The sequence below is a fragment of the Labrus mixtus genome, chromosome 17 (assembly GCF_963584025.1).
Source record: "Labrus mixtus chromosome 17, fLabMix1.1, whole genome shotgun sequence".
Lineage (NCBI taxonomy): Eukaryota > Metazoa > Chordata > Actinopteri > Labriformes > Labridae > Labrus > Labrus mixtus.
The window spans coordinates 14,679,177-14,701,985 of record NC_083628.1 but is presented as its reverse complement, the minus strand read 5'-3'; the positions used below and the strand labels follow the sequence as shown (position 1 = coordinate 14,701,985).

Below are 22,809 nucleotides of genomic sequence, written 5' to 3'. Positions count from 1 at the left end.
ATGTTTCGCTTCCCATGTACGGAGTCCTTGTCACAGTGACCATTGGTTTGAACCTTGGACCTTTTCTGCATGTCATCCCCCACTCTCTCCTTCCAATATCCCCTGTCTCTCTTCAGCTGTCCTATCAAATATAGGCAAAAAAAAAAAGGTCCCAAAAAACTAAAAAAATGTGTAATTTCCCCTCAGTAGCAGTCAAAGTGCATGCTACACATTTGTGTCAACACAGATTTTGCATGTCACTTTGATCAAGTCTAAAATCTTGGAGAAATGCCTGCATGAACAGTCACAGCACGAAAGTAGTTCATCACAAGCAACTTTTTTTGGCATCTCATGCAGCCTCTGATTTGACTTGCAGAAGATTTCAGGTTAACTTAAGTAATCGAGTAAACGGAACAGAAAAGGAACAAGTCTGACACGAAACAACTCGTGTTGAAAGTAAACTACAAAACTAAAGTTAATAGCAAATCCTTACTGTATTAACAACATAGAAAGGCACCTTTATGCTTACAGAAGTGTTTCATCATTCCCTCTTCATGGTGTATGGTGTATTTCAGAGATGCTGCAGTGGCTCTTTTGCTCTCACAGTACATAACTTGCATCATTGCATCACCACAGATGAAAGCCAGGCGGACATAGAGGTGACATTTGGGGCTTTTATGCAAGCTAATTCAACAAAATATAAGCACAGGCCTTCAGTATGTATAGATGTACAGTATTCTTCATTTTAAGATTTCATCTTCAGACCAGAGAACATTTGCGCATAGTTTGACTTTCACCTGTTGCCCAAAGCATTTTTTTTTTTTTTTGCAACGTCTTATAAAAACATGCATTATATAAATATACAACACAGCTTTTCTCCAACAGTTGATGTGATTTTGTGCCCAGCAGCGCTCTATATTTGCTTCCCCTTGTTATGAAAAGAAAAATCTATGATAGAAATCTTTTTCTGCATAGATATTGCACACCTAGAAAGAACTTGAAACACTGTTGGTATGTTTTACATTGACCTTGAACCTCAATGTCCCCTGCACTTTGCATTTCAGGACATACAGTATCAGGATGCTTTTGACTCATGCAGATTTAGCTTTTGTTCTAATATTAGACGCTACAAGACAAATACAGGTTCAATTTGTGTTGATTTCAATCCAGCCTCACATTGATGTCTTTAAGCAGTAATATGGCATCAGGGAAATGGGTGTCTGCTGGTGTCTAAATGGGGATGACCATGTCACTTCTCTCCTGTAAGTTATTCAAGCTTACCAGTCAGCACCCTGAGTTCTGCCTCCACTTCCCATGGCCACCAACACCTCCCCTGCCACTGGATGTTTACACTGATCCCTTCATGGACCACTCCCTTGGGGTTATTGTGTCTCTTTTGGTTTTTGTGTGTCTGTGTGCACGAATCCCAAAGGGCAAATCGCAGCTTGTCTGTTTGGAGCCTGGTGGAGTGACAACGCTGAGTCTGTTCCTCTGGTCACACACTGGGCGCCAGGGGACGAGCCATGAAAGAGTGAACAAGGACAAGTGGCTATTCAGGCCTGAACTACCTTCATGTGAGGGAAAAACTATTAAGCGTTTAAAAAAAAAAAAAAAAAAAACATAGATACGCTGTAACCATTAACACACGAGTATAATTCAGCTTAAACGACACATAAACATCCAGAGGGCTCAGTAAAGAGCAGCATGACTTTCAGTCCCTGTAATAAAATGTTTAGTTTCCCCCTTGGGTCTCTGTTGCACTGATGATGCTGGATCTCTAGACGGCCTAATAAATGACTTATAGTGCTATGAAAACACAGAAAGAAGAAGAAGTTAAAGCAACAATATTTCCCATTTTTCTGGTCCAACCAACTGAGCCACATTTGTACAGAAACTGATGCTCATAGTCACGGCTTTAAATGTACTTTTTTTGATCACCAGCCAACATGGCTAGTAGATTTTTTAAAGTTACCAGCCAACCAGAATTTCTGCCAGTTGCCCAATCTGGCAACGCTGACTTGTTGCATCATTTCTGCAGCCTGCCGTTTCAAACAGAAGCAGTGATATTTGCTTCATTCATCACCAGGCAAAATGGATAGTAACTCTATAATGTTACCCGCCAAAGTGAATTTTTACCCCCAATTGGTTGTTGGCGGTTGTTAATTTAAAGCCCTGCTCATAGTACAGGTAAGCTCTGGTAGAAGTCAAACTATTAACACACCACCATTAGGAATTTTTGAAGGCAACTTGGAAAATTGAATGAATGAATGTAAATGAAAAATGAAGCTGCTGTTATATAATAAAGGAATAATTAAGAACAGGTAAAGGGTTCATTCTATCCAGGAGGAGTCATTGACAGATTGAAACGATCTCTGTAGTATCATCGCAAAGCAACACTTAACATAATGAAGATCGATGGGTGCTCTGAGCACAGCTGTGCTAGTCATCCAGGGTGCAGCTGTAGAGCAGGAACAGACAGCTCTCGAGGTCAGAGTAATCCAGCGCACAGCCCACGATCGCTCTCAGGAGTACAAACCAGAGGAAGCCACTATGCGAAACATGTTGTTTGCTCCACTGTTTTATATGCATTAAACTTTAAAGTAGCTATATCTGGTGTGCGCTGGATTACTCTGATCTTGAAAGCAACACTTGACTTGACTTTTGAGTGATTTTTTTTTTTTTTTTCTTCTAACACTGGCTCCAAAGTTTGAGTAGTACGCTGTGGCTCGTTGAAAAAACACTCAGCAATCAAAACACTGCAGCCAATGTTTTTCACATTTTCACAAAAAAAAAAAAAAAAAAAAGAGTCCTATACTTTAAAGTTTCTTTCATTAGTCGGCAAGCAAAAGAGAGAAAACAAACAGCACATTGATGCCTGGGCTGGCCTCTCTGTGGTTAAAACAACATTTATGGCTGCCTTCAATTCAATTAAAGAAAAACATTATTTGTCCCCAGGGCGGGGAATTCTACTTCCTGTTTCTCATTTAACACGTCTCTTTCTCTGTCTCTTCATATTACATGGCACGTTAAATATGTAGAGAATGATGTTAAGATACCTCATACACGTATTAGCTCCAATATGATAATTTAACTGAATGAAAAAATAAAATGACCTTTTTATATCATCAGACATTAACATGGGCCATGTACGGTCAGCTTTACAAAGTTCCTTCTTTAATTCCTCTCACTCTGCTCGAGAGGGCTGGGACTGACTAAATGAACTCTCATGTAGCTACAGCTACATACATGAAGACTCACAACCATTCTCTTGCATTTTCTTCAACCGGCATACACACAGTGACACACAGTGACACACACACACACACAGTGACACACACACACACACACACACACACACACACACACACACACACACACACACACACACACACACACACACACACACACACACACACACACACACACAGGCAAATCCCTGTGCAGATCAAAGCTTATCCTCTCGCAGTGGTGTCTGCCACGCACGATGATGAAGGCTTAGATCCAAAGTAGCAGCTTATATCTGCAGATCAATGGCTGACCTCCCAACCAGCTACAGCACGACTGACCAGAACTACTACACAGCTTAAAAAACACAGCCAAAAGCTCTACTCCGAGCTACAAGCTGAATATTAGATCAGTCCTATTCTCCCCAGAAGCCCTCACTCTGTCAGCTTGTCACTTGTTTTTCTCTCTTGCTCTCACTTACTCATTCCTTTTCACTAACACTGATTCTTTTATTGTTGTTGTTATTGTTGTTGTTCTCACTGTTTCAAACTGTGCATTTCTGCATAAAAGTTCAATATTTTTGGAGGAACAGAAAGGGGAATTTTTTTTCCTGTGTGAAAACTTTCACAAAGGTGAGAAAGTTCTTTGAAATGTATGAAACCAGGAGCAGCACTGCCGTTATTACAGAGAAAGAGCTTCCTCTAGGAATAAAGATGCCTTTCAGTTTTGTACTCTGGGTTGATCACGCATGGAGTGAATAGAATGGATAAGAATCAACACACTCTTGATAGGAAACACATAATAAGGTTGAGACCCACTAAAGGTTTCTCCAGGTCCACATGTAAAGTTTATAAGTCATACATTACAAGCAGGTTCATGTTGGATTTATCAAACCGAAATACATACTGGGGTGCCAATGATTGAAGTGTCCATGTTTGCTTAGCCGAACCCTCTTTTACAGAGACCAAACAATTCCACCGTAAGAAAGTTCTCCTTCACAGCTGCAAGAAAAACAGCGAGGAACCTCGAGCAAATCCAGCCTCCTGGATGACTTCTGCCTGACTGGGTGGACCAATGAGGTTTGTTTGGATTGAGTCCTTCATGGAGAATCCAACAATTAGAAGTAAGTTTGAAATAAAAACAAGATACTTGTGCCCTAACTTACTTATTTTTACTGAATGCTGCACAAAATGACAACGCCACACCCTACAGTGATCGTTCAAGGACATTTTATTTTGGTAGGACAAACAACATCATGCTGAGTCAAAACAAAGTCATGCTGTTTGCTTCCATTCTCTCAGCCTGACTCCTTGAATACTGTCTGTGTTACTGTTTCAATATTTGTGCATCTGAGGGTGAAGTATCATCTTATAAAACTAGGATGAGTTTGTTCTTCCATGGCTGACTTGTCAGTTTCCAAAAATCTGCCAATGAATGACAACCACAGCATTTCAAAATATCTCTCCCTCTCTCTTTATTCCTTTGCCTCAAGTTCAGATTACAACATGCATGACTTTGTGTTACAGCTGTCAAGTCTGTGAGATCAAACTAATCAAAGTAAATCCTTATACGAAACATCCGCAAAAACGAAGTGATTAGAAGGCCAAGCCAGTGATCATCTGTGTGTAAGAGAGACACCAACCCACAGTTAGCCAGCAGAGCATATACTGTCAGGACTGGTTCACCTTATACAATAGCAACTTAAAAATTGTTAAAGGACACTTAAAGATAATGGCGAGTTGGAAATCAAGAACCATGTGACGATAATCCAAACTGCAAGTAGTAGCTAAGGAGGTAAATTAATCAGATTGTTCTGATTAAAAAAATAAAAAAATAGTTAGAGTTTTATTCATTATGTATCATTGTGTACACTTGTCTAAATGTATCAGCAACTGGATTTAAGCACAAACAAGTGGTGTAGAAACTTTCTTATTGACTCATAGTTGGGTCGAATAGACAAAAACATGCATGTTGAGTTTCTCTACGAGTGGTTATCTCCACAGGTGCATCCAATCACTAATTAAGGCTGCACAAGAGGGCATGTGATTTCAAGCATCTTGTGGGCTGTATTTTAAAGTACGTTTTACAAATAATCACAGATGATAATTTCATAGTGTTCATAATTACACAATGTCTGACTAGATTCTATGTTTGACTTTTTCTCTCAATTCTTTTGGATTAACCAATCCCAGCTTCTGAAAAACCGTGTCACCTAGCAACGTCAACCACGCCTCCTCACTCAGATACAAGTTTTTTTTCTCTCTTCCTCACTCAGAGTCACTCAGAGTCACTCAGAGTATGTTCCTAAATCTAGGCTAAAAATCCTTGCTCGGATTTTTTTAAGATAAGTCAGGAGCTCTCTGAGAGCGTTCTCAGAATGTTTGTGAATACGGGCCCAGGTCTGTGGGGCGTCCTTATATGTCTTCGTTCTCCATGTTTCAAGCCTTGGTTTAATTATTTTGGTTAAGGAAGCCTTAACACCAACCCATTTAAATATGATCATAATTTATACCAATCCTCTGTCATCCCAGATAATCTCTATTTCACAGTAACAGCAGTCTTAAACCGGCTCGGCATTAAACTATCTGAATGATTTTTTTTTTTTTTTTATTAAACATGGCTGGAAATTAATCACAAAATGCTTAAATGGTTTTTCCAGTGCACTAAATATCAGTAAATTTGAATAACAGTTGAGTTTTTCTCATGTAGCCTATGTGTAGCCTTAAAGGACAACACCGTGGGCTATTGGTTGGATAAAACAGGTAGAAGGTAGAGATACAGTTCTTTACCTAACACACACACACACACACACACCAGCTATCCTAGCACAAGAGCAGATATAAAGCATCAATCTCTTGGGAAACCCAAACTCCATCTGCCACCCGTTTACAAACCCTGCAAGTTTCCCATAAGTTGAAAGCACCCAGAAAGAGAAACTAATACGGCCTTTGACCCCAGAGATATATAAAGTCTTGGAGGCATGGGTCACTCTGAAGGGTGCGCTGCATCTGAACAAACCTCTACTAAGCTGCAGGATCACTAAACCCCTCAGGGACATGCAGCCTTTCCAGAGGCAGATGGACAAGGGCAAATATGTAAAAAGAAGGACAGCCTGCAGGGAAGAAGAGAGCAAATGCATGCATTGTCCAATCAATTCATCAGTTTGGATGAAAACGCAAGAGGAGAAAAGTGATGGGAAATCACAAGGGTAAAAAAAATACAAGGCTTCAAATTGGAAGCCTTGTAGACATTTTTAATTAAATGGAAAATGAATCACACTTATTGCTTTTAATTATATTTATCTATAAATGTGTACTGGCTCTAAACACTCTGTCAGCTACTGTCGGGGCTGCAGCTGTAATAGTCTAAAACTGTCATACACAACACAAGAAGCAAATCAGAGCAACAAATGGATTTACGGGAATCAACAGGAGTTATTCAAGTCATCTCTCATGTGCACGAAGAATGGAAAAGAGAGCCTATAATAAGCAATCATTTGGGCATTCACTTTTGACAGTTTCTTATTTTCTGCCAGGTCTTCCTGCATTTGTTGGTACAGCTGTGTTGACAAGTAAGTCTGTAGTATTCTACGTGCGTAATTCATATTTTCTTTGCTTAGCGTTTGGTAAATATGTCGATGGGCTGATGGCAGACTTGTACATAATTGTGATAGGTTAAGTCACGCTAACACTGTGAATCCATGTGAATGCACTCATACAAACTCTGGTTTGACGTATCAGGTTGATACACAGCTTCATGTGACCGTTAGCTTGATCTCTTATGTCAGAGTTAGTGAAGCCAGGACGCCTTCTTGGGCCTCATGCGGAGATGTTCAGGGCACTGATCGTTTTTTGATCGTTGAAGCTTCACTGACATATAACTTTAAAGGAACACGCACACACTGTCTGTTTAGAAATAAAAACTTCAATCTTCCAAGTAAATATAAATGTGCCAGTCTGCAGGCGCACCTGGCTCCTGAAGGGAATGAAGACTGTGACTGTAGTTGTTTGATTCATGTAACACCCAAATCCCACAGTGTATTATCAAGGGACCTAATCCAACATCCACCAATATTTTGTGAGCATAACTAGCAAACTGTCGTCGGACATGCCTCAAATCACATTGTGCTATGCGTTTTAGACCAAGCTTTTAACACTGTCAAAGTAGGGCCCTTAATTTGACGCAAGAGACTGTGTGTGTTTTGTGCATGTATGTTCTTTGGTGGGAATTGTCTGTTTATACTGTAACGGTGCTGTGAAAAAGAATTTCCCCATGGGGACAATAAAGTCTTTCATGTCAATATGAAATCTGAGTTTTCTGTAAGTTTTTCCACACAAAGAGCAGGACAGTGTCAAGTTCAGCCTGACAGTATTAGTAGTATGACTTAGAAAGAGAGGGCTTGGATGGAGAGAGAAAAAGGTTAAATAATACAAGGATGGGAGAAAACCCCGGCTAGAGAGACTGATAAAAAAAAAAAAAGACGTAGAGATGAGCACAGAAGTGAAAATGGAAAAAAACAAACCTATCAGTAGCGACCTTTAAAAAAGTGAATCACTGAGGAGAGCTGAGAGTATGAGGCTGATAAGGCTAAAAACCTGAACAATATCGAGGATCACAATCAGCTGACACGAAGGCCTCGGCCAAATCCACTTCTTTATTCATAACCAGACACTGAACCTGTCTCCTTCACCTGCTAAATCTGTGAACAACAAAAATAACTCCTGCAGACTGCATGAATCTCACACTTCTACCTTCACACTCTCACATATTAGAAATTCATTTGCATTCATCAGCAGCACCGCCCACCCCGAGGGGGAATATGTTGGATTGTTTAGTCAAAATTACAATACAGCTGGGGCAATTTATCTCCTGAAAAGGCTGTTAATTTGTTCAGAAGGAAACCGTGTTTTCATTTGCATGTTGAATAAGGAGAAGCTGAAGCCGGCATCTTCCAACCTGTTACACCTCGCTCTTCATGGCTAATGAGGCAGGGAGCAGAGATTACTGATTCCACAGGGAGCCTTTAGCATGACAAACACACCATGACTTTACAGTGAGCACACACCACGTCCATGCAAATAAAAGTGTGAGTGAGTACACCTGTGTGTGTTGACTGTATGAATGCACTTGTGAATATGCATGGCTCTATGCTTACATAATGTCCTGCTTCCCACAATTTCATTCAATATAATTACATTAGATTAGTTTAGATTAGATCTAATCAGATAATTTCAAAATCAAACAGTGAGATAACCGGCTGCTAAAATAGCTACTCTGCTAAGTGCGCTGATTTTGTTGTAGGACATAGTTAAAGAAGCTGGCTGCAAAGTGACTAATATGAAAATGAGATTGTCTTGACAGATATTACTATTGTGATTAAGGCAATATTATGATTCAATATAAGAGGGGTTTATATATCTTTTGCATTATCAACAGCAGCACTCACTGAAGCCATAAATTCTAAACATTATTATTATAGAAATTATTATTTTCATGAAAAAAAGAGAGACGAGTTGACCAAACTTTACAAATAGAGTACAGATCATAGCGGGAAGACAAGGAACGCGCATTAAGGGACACATCAAACTTTAAAAAAGTTACTTTACAGCCACAGGGCCTGTTTCACAAAAGGATTGTGGGGAATCTGTGTCCACTTAACCTGTGGAAATGAAACTGCAAACTGCACAGAGCAAGACAGCTTTTTGGCTCGTCTGCACCTGCATATCATAAACACTATAAGCATTGTGAATAAGAACTTCAGGCGGAGCAGATAGCTGGAGAAATTCTTAGTTAATCAGGCTCTTAGTGTTTTGAAAACATCTGAAATGATACTGGAAAAGCAAGGCTATTCCATTTAAAACAAAATCAAAAGTCATCTCCAGGAACACCTTGTTCTACTTTTGTTTTGCTGGGAGAATGGGTTGACAGTGTGTAACGAACTTAAAACTTTCTAGATGATTTCTACAGAAAATTGAGGGTATTCCAGACACTTCCAGACATCAGTTTATAATCAACAAATGAACATGATTATACACCACATTAAAACTTTCCAGTAGAGTTTGAGGGTCCCATATTATGCAAAATACACTCGACCTTGTTTTTAAAACACTAATTTGTGTCCCTAGCCTGTCAATAAACCCTTGAATTATGACAAAAGTCCATCCTCTCCGTCTTTTGTGACATCACAAAGAGCAGTAACTCCTCCCCCAAGGTGTTTGTTCTGCCTTCTTAGTCTGCCCTCTCACAGTAGGGCATGGATCGAGAAAGCCCGAGCAACATCCCCTTCCAGATCAGGTACAGCTCACTTTCATTTAAAGCTACAGACACAGAAACAGCCTGTTCTGAGCAGGGCTGAAATAAAGGGGTTTGTATGATAAAATACAGGATCATATGGATTTTGAGCAAGAAACTTCAGCAGCATGTTTTAGGGAGATTGGAGACTTATTTTAACTTGTTGAAAAGGAGGATAAAATGTGACCTTTAAGAAAATCTACTGCTTCCATCTGATAGTAGAACATGTCGAAGAAGAAAAAAAAGCTGACCAGAGAGATTCTCAGGATGTTTTGGTCACATAATGCAGCGACAGTTGAGGAGGAATAGAGGCAGATGAGTAAGCTTTGGGGAAAAGATACGGGGAAGAAGAGAGGAGCATCTCCAGAGAACATAAATAGTTAATGATGTCTTAGCCGCTCTGAGAAACACACGAGACCGACTTGTAAAGTAAATTCTCCATAAACACGCTCACACTGAAAGCACAAGCAAACCTTGTGCGACAGAATGCAAATTCCCACAGCAGGAGAGCCAAGCTGAAAATCCAGACCCTCCTCCAGTGATCGGAGTTTATCACGAGGACTTTAAGTGCTAAAAGTGTTTTCTATTTGGAAAATCCAACAACTGAAAGCAAATGTTAAGGCACCCCTAAAAGACAAGAACAAAGCAGCCAAAAGCTAATGTAGCATTCAGATGTTTAATTAACAATATCGGTACAGCACTTGAGTAACTGTGAAGAAGCCTGTGATTTTCTAACTCTTTTTTAATCTTTTGGCAACTAATGAGGCATTTTGGTTGAATTTTAACTGCTATCCTTACAGGATTAAAAAACCCAAAAACATAGAGATCTGGGTCTATCACTGGTGCAAAAAGGCACTGAAGAGAAATACTGCCTTTAAAGTTTCCGTGTACACACACGCTGACTTGTGTGAGAAACACACACTGTGAGCACTACATCACAGGAGTTCATCATCGCTGGAGTGAGAGAAAAAGCAATGAGGCTTTTTGGCAGATTTCCTGCTCAGCTGGGGGTGACAAATTGCCAAAGCGCTCTGTCACAGCTCCACTTAAAGGCCGCTAACTGTTTCATCTGCTGAGATTCAGATCGCAGGCAGCCCGCTGGAAATGCATATTTCTAGCAACTTCACTTTCATCACACAACATGGAGCAATTAGATTCACTTTGAATGGCACTTTGAAGGAGACAAGGCTCTATGAATCAAGGAATGGCTGATGTAATTCTAAAGAACCAACAAATATTTCCTGAGAGACGCAACTTTGAAGGTGAGAACTTGAAGACAATCTTCATGAAAACAGCACAGAGGTGTACTGAAGGAGGTGTTATCTTCCTTCTCAGACTGTCAAACGTGCAGTTTGGAAGGTGGTAAGAACGGCAGCAACTCATATTCACATTTTAAATGATTTGAAAAATTACCACAACCATAAACCTTCTCTGTAAACACTGTATCCATTTTTCATTGATCTAAAAATCTTACTCCCTCCACAAAATCGGATGTAAGGGTCGATAAAGGGTCATGTGGTCAAGCATACTATGAAAGTAAACATTTTTAAATAAGCAGAAAAGCCAACAGCATCATAAATCAACTTTGTTTGACTTTGTGTTTTTTAACTTCTTACTTTCATTACACCTCCCACTTGTGGGACTTTCAAACTTTGAAATAAGACCCTCTGAAGTTCGGTCTAAAGCGGAAATTTGGTGAATCAAGCTCATTCTTTGTAGTTGAATCATTTGACCACACATCTGTTAACCATGTTTTTGCATTTGGATTGTCATGGCAACAGTGTCTGAGGACTTGAGTTTAGTGTGAATAAACAAAAGCTTATTATAATCACATTTATTTTGTCTCTGACATGAACAATTAATTCTTGATTTTGCCAAATTGAACAAGCTGTTTTAAATTACATTTTTACAAACCACAAACAAACCTTTTAAAAGAGGATTGTAACTATGTAGCCTACAAACTCTGTTTGTAACATTAACATAGTGGCCTATGCTACACTGCTCTTCAACGAAAGGGCATCATCCTGAAGTAGGTTAAAACCCACATTAATTAATAAGATATGAGTCAGACAAACAACAACTGATCATTTCTTGAGAATTTTTTACCGTCATGTGCCTCACCATCATTTGTGTCTTAGTGACAGTTTGATGACATGTAAGTGTTGCCGTGTGTTGTGTGGTTTGTGGCATGAATGATTTATCAATCAGTCACTTGAAGTTCAGACACACATTATTATAAAATCATTTCCCAATTCGTCTGAAGATATTCAGTGATTTCTGCTTGTATAACTTTCTAAAGTAGGACAACATTAGTAGAGCAGGTGAGTAAAATGTGTTCTCCCAGGAGGAGGCTGACTCACCTGAGGGTGAAAATTTGCACTGTAGAAAGTGTGGACAGAGCCAGAAAAGTGGAAAGTGTTTCTCTCTGCCGGATGGGTTTGGATGGTGCCATCACCATAAAGTTATTGTCCAGCTTCAGCTCCGACATTGGCTGAAACAGTCGGACACTCCCAATGCGCTGCATCGGTGTGTGCCCTGCAAAATATCCCATCGGCCTAGGCTGGTCTGTGTGTACCGGGCTGCCTTTCCTGGAATCCTCTGAGCTGCAGTCTCCGCTGTCTGTGGTTTGAACCATGTAGTAGAGCTCCACAGGAGTGCCCTGGGCCTGCTCCGAGACCCTCTGCCTGCCAGGCCTGACGGTGGGCGGGCTGAACCAGCTGGCCAGGGGCTCCAGCTCAGCTACACATATCCCTAACTCACCTTTAAGTCTACATGTTCCGCGCACTTCTTGAGTCTCGTGGAAGGCAAACATCCTGACGCAGGGCAGCTTGTGGATGGCGCTATAATCATCCCAGTCCCTCCCTGCGATGTAGAACAACACCTGAACCTTTGGCCAACTGGGATAAATCCTCTCACTGATAATATAGGTGTGGACCTTCCAGTTGAAGGTAAAAAGAGGTGGTGATGATGATGAGGATGGCGCTGATGTTGACTCTGATGATGAAGAGAAGGACTGCGTGTTGAACGGCCCTGGCAGCGTCTGCAGCAGCTCCAGAGGGACGGGCTGCTGGATGGACAGCGGCCCGTAGCTGGCGTTGACAAAGGGCATCTGCCTGGCCTGGTGGATGAAGAAGGACTCTGTGCGAGCCTGCAGGCTGGAGTTCCTCATAATGTCCTGATTGGCCTCCTGTAGGAAGAACGCCGACTCGGCATTGAGGATCCTGTAGCTGACAGGCAGATAGATCGGAGTTGGGCCTAACCTCTGAAGGCCCTCCAGGATCACCTTGCAGTCCACCACTGAAATAGAGAGAGAGAAAGAAGACATAGAAGAGGTTATAAAAGTGTTCACCTATGCTTCAACAACTAGGTAACAACACCAGGAGCCATTCAGGACACGTCTGGTTGTGTGTCATACTTCCTTCATGATGCCATTTCCATATGATATCACTTTATGAGCTACTTCTGTAAAATAACTTTGGTCACATTTAACACTTTTTCATGTTCTCTTTTGCTCTTGATCTTTCTCATTATGACACTTTCTTCATCTGTTTTTCTCTCTTTCATTTTTCTGCATTTTCTTTATTCACCTCAGACCTTATTGTTGAAGAAATTACTAAGACTTGACTCCACACAATAAGACTCAGTTGACTCAGATGGCTTACATTGATGAAAGTTTATACATCAGATGAATACTCGTCGAGGAGACGTGATTCAACATCACACTTCTGTACTCGTGTCTTGCTCAATCACATCTCCCGAACTTCTCAAAAGGCATCGCATATATCCTATAGACATTATCATTATCAGGGTCACGTCACATTGACCCACCTAGACTAAACTGTGACGTCTATAACACTGGAGCAGACAACAAGTCTACCAAACATCCTTGCAGATATCAGGAAGAATAGTTGACACTCTCTAAGCTGTACTTGGTGTTCTAATAACAACTGAACTCAGTCAGGTCTGACTGACATTAGAGAACAGTGAATAAACTTAGTGACATCTGTACATTATAATCTAAATAACTACAGAAATTCCACCACACTTATCACTGCCTCCTTCCTGCTTCCTTCCCTCTTTAATGCCAACTCCATCTTATAATTCACCACAATCAAGTATGGAAAAAAACACATGATAACCATTCTTCGTTAATATGCATCATACCCAATCTTCATAATCTCCAAACATTTCTTTCTAACTGGTTTTGCACACAGCTACAGCACACTTCTGTCTTAACCAACCAGAGAGCCCATCCAACATCACCAGACCCTGCGGGGCCCTAAAACGTGCTCCCTTCCCTCCCTTTCTCCTCGCTGGAAAGTATCCCAATCCCCTGTTTTTCTTTCCCCATCATTCTCTAGATGGTCCATGAAAGGATATTGATTTTCTCCCTTGAACCCTCCATGCTGTTGAAGCCGTGGCATGGCAGTGATTTGTGACAGTTCAGGGCAGCAGAGCATTGACCAGCTTTCTTGATGGACAGACGCAGCTTCAGGCAGAGCACTTCAGAAAGAAGAAGGAGGATGTGAGGATGTGTTTAAGGTTTACACCCCCTTCAATACTGTTCATGTAGTGTTACAACAATGTTTAGGATAGAAATGTAAAATATGGTCATGAAATGAGATGATTTATCATGATCTGATATCAAAACATTAAAATATAGGGTTGCTGGTAGCCTATAGTGGTCAGTACATGCGCCCCATGTACAGAGGCATAAGTCCTCGAAAGCAGGCAGGCTGGGTTCGAATCTGACCTGTCGCTCTTCCCTGCATGTCATTCCCCTCTCTTTCTGTCTCTCTGGTTTCTGACTCTATTCATTGTCCTATCTCAAAAATAAAGGCATAGAAAAACACAAAAATAAATCTAAAGTATCAGGGTTAAATCAATTTAATAGTTGATATGAGATTTCTCATAAGGAGAGAGCCAAGGAAATAAACATGATCTAGTCAATATGTACATTTATTGACTATGGAAAGCTCCAGGTGCTGAAATTACATTTTCAACGTGTTCTGTTAAAGGGATACTTCATCCATTTGCATTAAGCTTTGTATCATTAGAAACCTGGTAGTATTTTTGACGGGTCGTGCATCCTGCCCTCATTTTCCCCATAGATGGGAAATCTTTGTATTTTTAATTCTGAAAAGGAGCTTCAAAATCGTCATTTTGCGTCAGTGGAAGCTGTTGCGGTTAGCGGGTTGAAACTACAACGCTAGTTCCTCATATTTTCGAACACTGAAGCTACAGACCTATCACAGATCAGTGGGTGGGAACTCACTCTCAGAATCCAAACTTAACATCCGCCATATTGCTTGGAAGCTATGCTAACAGGCTCTATGGAGAAAGCTGATAATGGCGAAAAAATATAAATATAGCGGCGAGAAGACTGCTGCCGACAGGCCAGTCTTGTGTCTTGGCAGCTGCGGCCGCTGGCTGCTGGCCGCAGCAGCTGAGAAACAAAACCAGCCTGTTGGCAGCAACCGTCTCGCGGCTATATTGCTGGACGCCGCCAGCTGCCAGCTCAGCAGCCGCGACATAAGGCCTGCCTGTCGGCGGCGGTGAGGACGAGGAGCCCGGTCCAGCTGGAGCTGGGGCGGACTGGTAGTGTCGGTGCTCTCACTGTTTGCCTATGGACACAGACATAGAGTCTGTTTTCTGCCAGGAATTACCAAGACACCAATTCCTTCTGGAAGAAATCTCGGAATCAGTTCTACTACATATATGACCCAATGTCAATGCAGATTCATGTTTCAACGGGTGAAGTATCCCTTTAAAGGGCCCTCTAAACCCGATTTTGTAGGCTGTCAAGTGGGAACATCCCTTCACTGGTATTTCATCCAGTTAGTCCTACAACACCTTGGGAAGTATGAACTGTTAACTCAGGCATCCCAGAGCTACCCAATATCTATGCCATCTTCATTTTCAGAAGGGGAGAGAAGAGAGAGAAAGAAAGAAGGTGATGACTGATTTTTCTCCATTTACCCCAACTGGCATTATTTATCCTCAATGGTCAATCTGGGAAACTACAGACACCACAACTTCAACTCGCCTGGGCCTGCTCTCCAACATCTTTCCTAAGTTGTCATATCTGTTCACCATCATTCAGGTCCCCATTATACCACCAACCCAAACTCCTCACTGACTTTTCTTTGTTTCCTCATCTTCTCTATTAACCTTCCTCTGGACACTGAAATGTTTCTTGATTTACTTGGCTTAATATGTATCCCAGTCCATTTGAGAATCTGTTTTAGCTTCTCAAGTAATCTTTTTGTACATGGCACTGTTGTGGTCACCAATGTCATGTCATCATTCTAGGCCTAAAGTGGTGGGAGGTGCAACGCATCCTGCTGTCTACACCCCACCTACCACCTATTTCGAAGCTCTGATAACTACTTCCATAGCCATTGTGAATGCTATTGGGGAAGTAGTACACCCTGTCATAATGCCAACTTCTAGTCTCTGCCAATCCAATGTGAAACCTACAGTACTTAATTGCATTCTAATATCTTGGAAAAATTATTTACCAAGTTTATCCTTGGCACTCAATCTTACTTCAAAATCATAAAAAAAAAGTTTTCTTGAGAGAGTAAAAATCACCTTTCCCTGTTTTTGAAATGACTTGGTTTCCTGCCTATATCCTGAAAACATTTAGTGCACATTGTCCAACAACCATCCTAAGTTTCTTAAGATCTGGGGACCTATTTTTGGATATATTAAGGAGTGATGCCAAAAATGACACTAAATGTCTTGGAAAGCCTTGAACTGATTCATGCTTTGATGCTTTCTGATCTCTGCTCTCTTGCCTCTATCTTGAGCGTCCCTCAAACTTGAACAGTCTGGGATTCACAGACTTCTACCCCTGACCTTTAATCAAGTCATGGACACCGTAATCATTATCTGGACTGACATGGACACATAATGATTTTCTTTTTTTTTGAAGTGGCGGTCTGTTTTGTTTAGTTTATTCCATTACTGTTATTGCTATTTTAAATCATTTTGTTGTGATCCTCTGTTTCTGTCTTTGTCAGTGTTGTTAACAAAAACACTTATCAATAAAATGGAAATCAACAATATGCGTTTCTTTAGTATGGCCTTTGCAGCTATGATTTTGTAGTTTATTATCTAATTACAGCTATGATAATAAAGGTGGCACAGACATTAACCTGATTATAGTCCTCTGTTCTATATAACCAAATGCATTCAAACTAAAATTATAGTGATGTAGAAAACAAAGCCATAAAATAATGATAAAACAGTCATATATCTAAACTCCTCAGATTCCATCGTGAAACAGCATCTTTATTTTCCAATGGGGAGGAACACCCTAAAGGCCTCCACTGAGACGGCTCACAGCGAGTGACTGCGGGAACAAAGTTTGACCAAAGGTGGGATGTTTACTTTAAAAGATGACAGAACAGAGAGCGAGGTCATGTGGGGAACAGATTAGCTGCTGTTGGATCATGCTTGTGGTACAGTTGGAGGATTTTTCCTGTCTGGATCTGTTTCTCTGAGGGATGTGACACACTGTGGTATTTAGTTTTATCTGTGTCATGGAAAGTGGAAACTAGGACAAACAGCCCAGAAATATGTGACAATTTGTAACTCAAGGTTTAGAAAATGTCCCTTCCTAAGAAGACACCAACTGGTTATCATATGCAGAGAAGCAAGTCGATGTAATCTTCAGCTCTAATCTGTCCTTTAGATTTTATTTCTGCAGCTAAATGTACATTTTAATCATGTCTGCTGGACTGTTTCCGCAAATGAAAATGAGAATAGTCAGTGCGGAAAACTTCACCCAGTGTGCTAAATATCCACTATAAACTGTTTCAGAGGATTTCAGAGCACTGTTAACCAATCAGGACAGGAGACGAGGGGTCACATATCAGACGTGACGTGGATCATATGTCTCTCTAATAGATGGATTTTTTATGTTGTGATGTTATATCAATGTACAGTTAGCTAGCAGGCCCACAAGAGCACGGGTCTCTAAAATAGAATGCATTTAGAGAATTTCCCATTGAATCTGTAAAAAATTCAACTTCTTTAAGTAACTCTTAAAATGTATAACTATTAGATTTGGAGTATTTTTGAATCACTTGAGTTTATCCCTGACGGCTGAAGTCTAATTCCACCAAAGAAATATAATCCCTTCATCTCGCCTCCCTCCTCCTCCTCCTTTTTTTCTCACCATTATTTAAACAGCCATCATATGTGCATCTTGCTGTTTTATAGAAAATCAGCCAGGGTCCAGTGCTAAAACATCCTCTGATACCTTTTAAATGAAATGTGATGCTTACACCATTTTCTCTAATGTTGCAAAAAAGAAATCCTCTTACTGCGTTTTGGTCTAAAAGTAGGCACATCTTGTCTTATGTTGTCTAGTGATAAGATTTAAACAGCTTTTCAAATCCTAAATGTCCAAAGGTCCACAGGGTAAAATCTCTGTAGATGATGAGCTTTTAACACTGGTCTTTTAGAATTCCTTGAATGGCACTAAAGAAACAGAAACCATTTCATTCAGCCAGCGTAAATCCTGCCATTATCATCGCCACGGCAATGACTGTAGACATCTAGAAACTGATGATGCAGAATTGGGTTTTAGGAGGAAGAGAGATGACTACTCCAGACATCACCCACTTACACAAACAAAGGGACATTAAAAATGTACCGTCTGGTAGCAGATAAAAGTGTTGCTATGCTATGTGGCTGTGCATCTGAACTGCTGTTTTGTTAAAGTGCCACACAGAGCCGGGCTACTGCCCGGAAAAAACAGCTCCACAGCTTTAGCTTTGTATAAAGTTATCATCACATGTGCAAAGTCAGATAAAGCTGAAAACGAAAGTAAACTGAAGGTCTTTAAGGAAAAGCTTTCTGCTGGAACTTGTGTTTACCAGGAAATATCAACGGATTTCATTCAGTTTTACAAGTATCGACCTCGACCTTAACTCTGATGAGTCATGGACTTTGTTCCATGTGAAAGTTGAATTGTGGTTTAACTGTTGCTTCCTGAACATAACGTGGTAACAGTCAATTGCTGTACCTTAACAAAAGGATAAAGATCTTTGGCTATTTGGCCTACGGAACCATGGTGCATCATCAAGCCCTGTATTCTGCCATGCCTCGCAAAAAAGAGCAACTGAACCCAAAAATGACAACTGAATGTCCCCAAAACTACTTTGCAGAACAACTACCTAAAGGTTTGCATTTAGTAAGGACTGCTTAACAAATCTAAATGAAGCATTATAGCATCATATTATTTAAATTCTTGCAGGAAGAGAAAAATATCAATATATTTATTATACATCTTCCTTTGCAAAATAAATAATAAAGAACAAGCAAGACAATTTCAAAAGCATCCTTCAGATATATAAAATGATGTAAAACATTGTCAGTGTCTAGAAATACAGTCCCCTGGTTAGTGAAATGTTCTGACTGATCTCTGAACACAAACTAAACACAGAGGAACATAAACAGCTCTGCTCGTCACATGCACTCTGACACTGCAGGAGAAGCAGGGCGGAGCACAGAGCTCGCTACCTGCTGGAGGTTAATCCGATCACATGAAAGCAAAGCACACCTCATCTTTCATCACCAGGCAACACATTCATGCAGCAATCAATAGGTGGAATCAGATTCCCCCTTTCAGAGAAATGAGGGAAAATGAAGTATTGTGACCTTACAATGATGGATGTGGCATGACTTAATGCCTCACAGGTTTCAGCAGGAAGTCTGAGTAAAGTGTTTGTTCTAAATTTCGAATGGCCTCTTTTAGTGTAGTTAAAAAAATGTCAATAAACCCCTGAGAGCCTGAACATAAGTCTTTCTATTCCTCCCCAGCACCTTCCACACACGACACATATAATCACTAAGGATGTTCCCAGCTGACTAATTACATAATCGTATAAACGGAAATCTAAATTCCATAAAACTGACAGCTCTATTGTATCTATCTTATTCCTGTTATTTGCATTTATATTATTTTTGCCCTCTCTGTTTGGCCCCTCTGTTGATCTCGGTTCTGTTGTTGTGTTGCTGTATTTGCTTTCTCTGTCACAGCACTTTTTAAACATTTGTTTTTAAAGGTGCTATATAAATAAAGTTATTATTATTAATAATGTCTGATGATATAGTAAGCAGATATTTTACATTTTGGACCTTTAAGGTAAGGAAACACTCAGAAATGAAGAACTATTTATTCAGAATTGTCAACATGTAAACAATGCTAGTTGGTTTGTCGAGTGTTGCAAATGTTAGAAGTACTGGCACAGCCACATGCCTGTGCTAACTGTGGTTACACATTACTCTGGTCTATATGCCAGTTTAACTTGAAAAATCCTACATCCAACTTTAGCTCCATTTTTTAGATCAAAGTTCTGCCACACCGTGCTGTTCCTGCAAGATGCTAATGGCTCACTGTGCTTGTTTACATCCGGGTAGTAGAGTGGGGAGAGCATACCGAATTAACATGGTTGCAGATCAAGCATGACATTTAACCAAAATGTTCATAATTTGAGTAGTAATTCTGGTGCCAACTAGGGTGATGACGTTTAACCATAAGTCAACCAACATCTCTAATAATCACATCAATACAAACATAAAAGGATAATACTTCCTAGAATAAGTAAGTGTGTATTTAGAATAGTTAATTGACACTATATAATACTGTATATACAACCTGTCCATTAAAGCACTGAGACGCTCTGGAAATCAAAAAGTTCAACACAAACAGTGAAGAAGGCATCTCTCTCTACCTGCTGAGATGGAGACCTCAGAGGGTAATTACACATCACAGGGTCCAGACATCATAAACAACTCAATCGTTTTTGCCAAACTGTCTATTCTCAAAGAGCCAGTATGCTGCACTACAAGCTGCTTCGATAAAATCCAAAACGGTAACTGCTGCAAGGATGACATTTTAAATACATCCTCTGTCTGAGCTCACTTTGAAATAATCTATATCAGCGTTAAAGGTATTTTAAAAAAAAAACACTAATGCACATAAAAAAGACAAACCTCCCATTTGAGCCTTGGTTATGTGCGACTCGGGAAAACTTCCAGCAGGTTCAGAACATTTCTTTGTCTGCATAAAGAACATTCTTTCCCACTCATTCTGCTCGGCATCACGTCTCTCTGGGGAGGACTTGTGAGCTACAGCAATGAACAGCAATCTGCCATTGTGCAGAGAGGAAAACAACCGCAGAGCTTTCTGCCTCGAAGACACGTGTGGGACATGAATGGGCTTTTTATGACACTTCAATTCTGCCAGTTGCCTGTGGACCAAGTGTTGTGTGTGTTCAGGAAATGAGAAGGAGAATGTTAGAGCAGGGAGTCACTGAGGAGCCGGAGGTTGTTTAGATGAGATGAACCAGGACACCATAGCACTTGAAGGAACCGGGTAAAATGTGCTGAGCTGAGCAGAGCAGCAGTTAGCCTGTCTACAAGGATCCCACAGAGCTAATCCAAGGCTTCAGCTTTAACTGTGTGGCCAGTGTCATTTCAGACCGACGATAACGGCTGTGGGATTCTGAATGTGACCATCTTTCATGGGTAAGCACACTCTGAAAGTAAGTCAAATAAAAGCACAGACAGTGACAGCTGATGGGCTGGTGGGCTTTGACAAAAGGAAACATGTATCACTAATGACTGTGAGCAAGAAGTAATCATATCCAAGTGAATCCATTTCACTTGTACTGTAGTCATATTATTCACTGGGGATGTTTACTGTATGTGTGCAGTCAGGAGGGTCAGGATAATGCAGTGAGTTGGCAAAAAGGAGCACGGTGAGTAATGTTCTGGCATTTCAAGTAAGGTTACATTGTAAGAAAGTCAATGGACCCTATACATCAGAAAATGTGGCTGCGAGTCAAAATAATGCAAACCACTGTTAAGTGTTGTTGAAAAGTAGAAATGGATGGAAAACTTCAGTAATTTGTAACCGTCCTTAAAAAAATCTTTATAGTTTTAAAGAAGTACTGATATAATTTGATTCAACTGTGAGAAAATCACTTTGTTTTAAAGGTCCCATATTATGATTGTTCTGGTTTTATATGCTCTTTAGTGTGTTTTCCAAGTGTCCTGTGCATGTTTAGGCACATCTATGTGCAAAAATTCAAAGTCCACGGAAACACGGCTTCTCCTATGTCCTCCTGTTAGCTGTAGCATTAGCTGCATGTAACGCTCGGTTCTAGCCACCCTCGAAAAAAATGTGTCAGTCCGACGTCATTGTCAGTGTGAGATCACTGATCTAAGCCCATTGGCTCGTTGTGGCAAGCCCAGCAGCTCATGTTGAAATTTCCGAGAAGCGTGCTGAGCAACTGACCAATAACGACAGAGCGGATTGGCAGACCAATCAGAGCAGACTTGGCCCACGTGGGGTCTAACAGTGTGGGCTCAACAGAGTGGAGCTGACGGACTCAGAGACACTTTTTTCGAACTTTAGCTATTGTGAACGTACAAAAGTAGGTTAAATACATAGATTAAATATACGAATCCCAAAAATGGCATAATATGGGCTCTTTAAGAAATATTTTTTAGTCTTTTCCTTCGATCATACAGAGAGAATGACAGCTTTATTGGGCCCTCCATTATAATGTGTTATATCGATATATTATAGTAAAAAGGGCCATTAAGGTAAGGGAATGCCTCTTCAGTTAGTGACACACTGTTGAATAAGGATGAAAAGAATGATGCTCTGTACAGTGAGACTGGGAAGGGGATGTCAGGCTTCTCATGGAGATACTTGACAACCCGTGATGTAAAACAATGACATTTACTGAAAAGGAAAAAATTGTGCACGTTTTTTTGTGGGTGGCTGCAATTGCACATAGCTCCAGCAGAAGTTGTTTTTTTAACAGCTCTATGGTGTTTCTGCGTCCTGGTGGAGGGGGTTTAAAGAGGAGCCGAGGGGTTGTGCGCTACAGTATACTGTAAAGAGAGGTCTACATGTGATGGTGAAAAGCAAATACAAAACACTGACCAAATTTTACTACCACTGCATGTCAATGTACATCAACGCCTCTCTGCAGATTTTGAAAACTTTGGACAGTAAAAAAATCCATCTTAAATGGGACATATTATGAAAAATCCACTTTTACAGTGTCTGTGAACATATATTTGGGTAACCTGAGTGTCTACTGACTCACAAAATGTGAAATAAACCCATCCACTTGTAGTCTGCATAAGACTTACAACACAGAGTAAAGTGCTCCGTTTCAAATTTGCTCAGCTTGTGATGTCACAAGTTGGATCCTGGTAAAAATAAATACCCTCCCCTCCCCTGGTATCTTCACCCATGGACTCCACCCCCAGCCTAGAGCA

At 40.5% G+C, this 22,809-nt stretch overlaps 1 protein-coding gene across 1 annotated transcript in view; it reads right to left on the bottom strand.

Moving 5' to 3' along the window:
* si:dkey-112m2.1 (transmembrane protein 132C) overlaps window positions 1–22,809 on the bottom strand; it is a 113,718-nt gene that overhangs the window by 61,748 nt on the left and 29,161 nt on the right. The window contains exon 3 of the mRNA XM_061061602.1: window positions 11,856–12,792. Coding sequence (XP_060917585.1) covers window positions 11,856–12,792 — 937 coding nt within the window. The remainder of the gene's footprint in view (window positions 1–11,855; window positions 12,793–22,809) is intronic.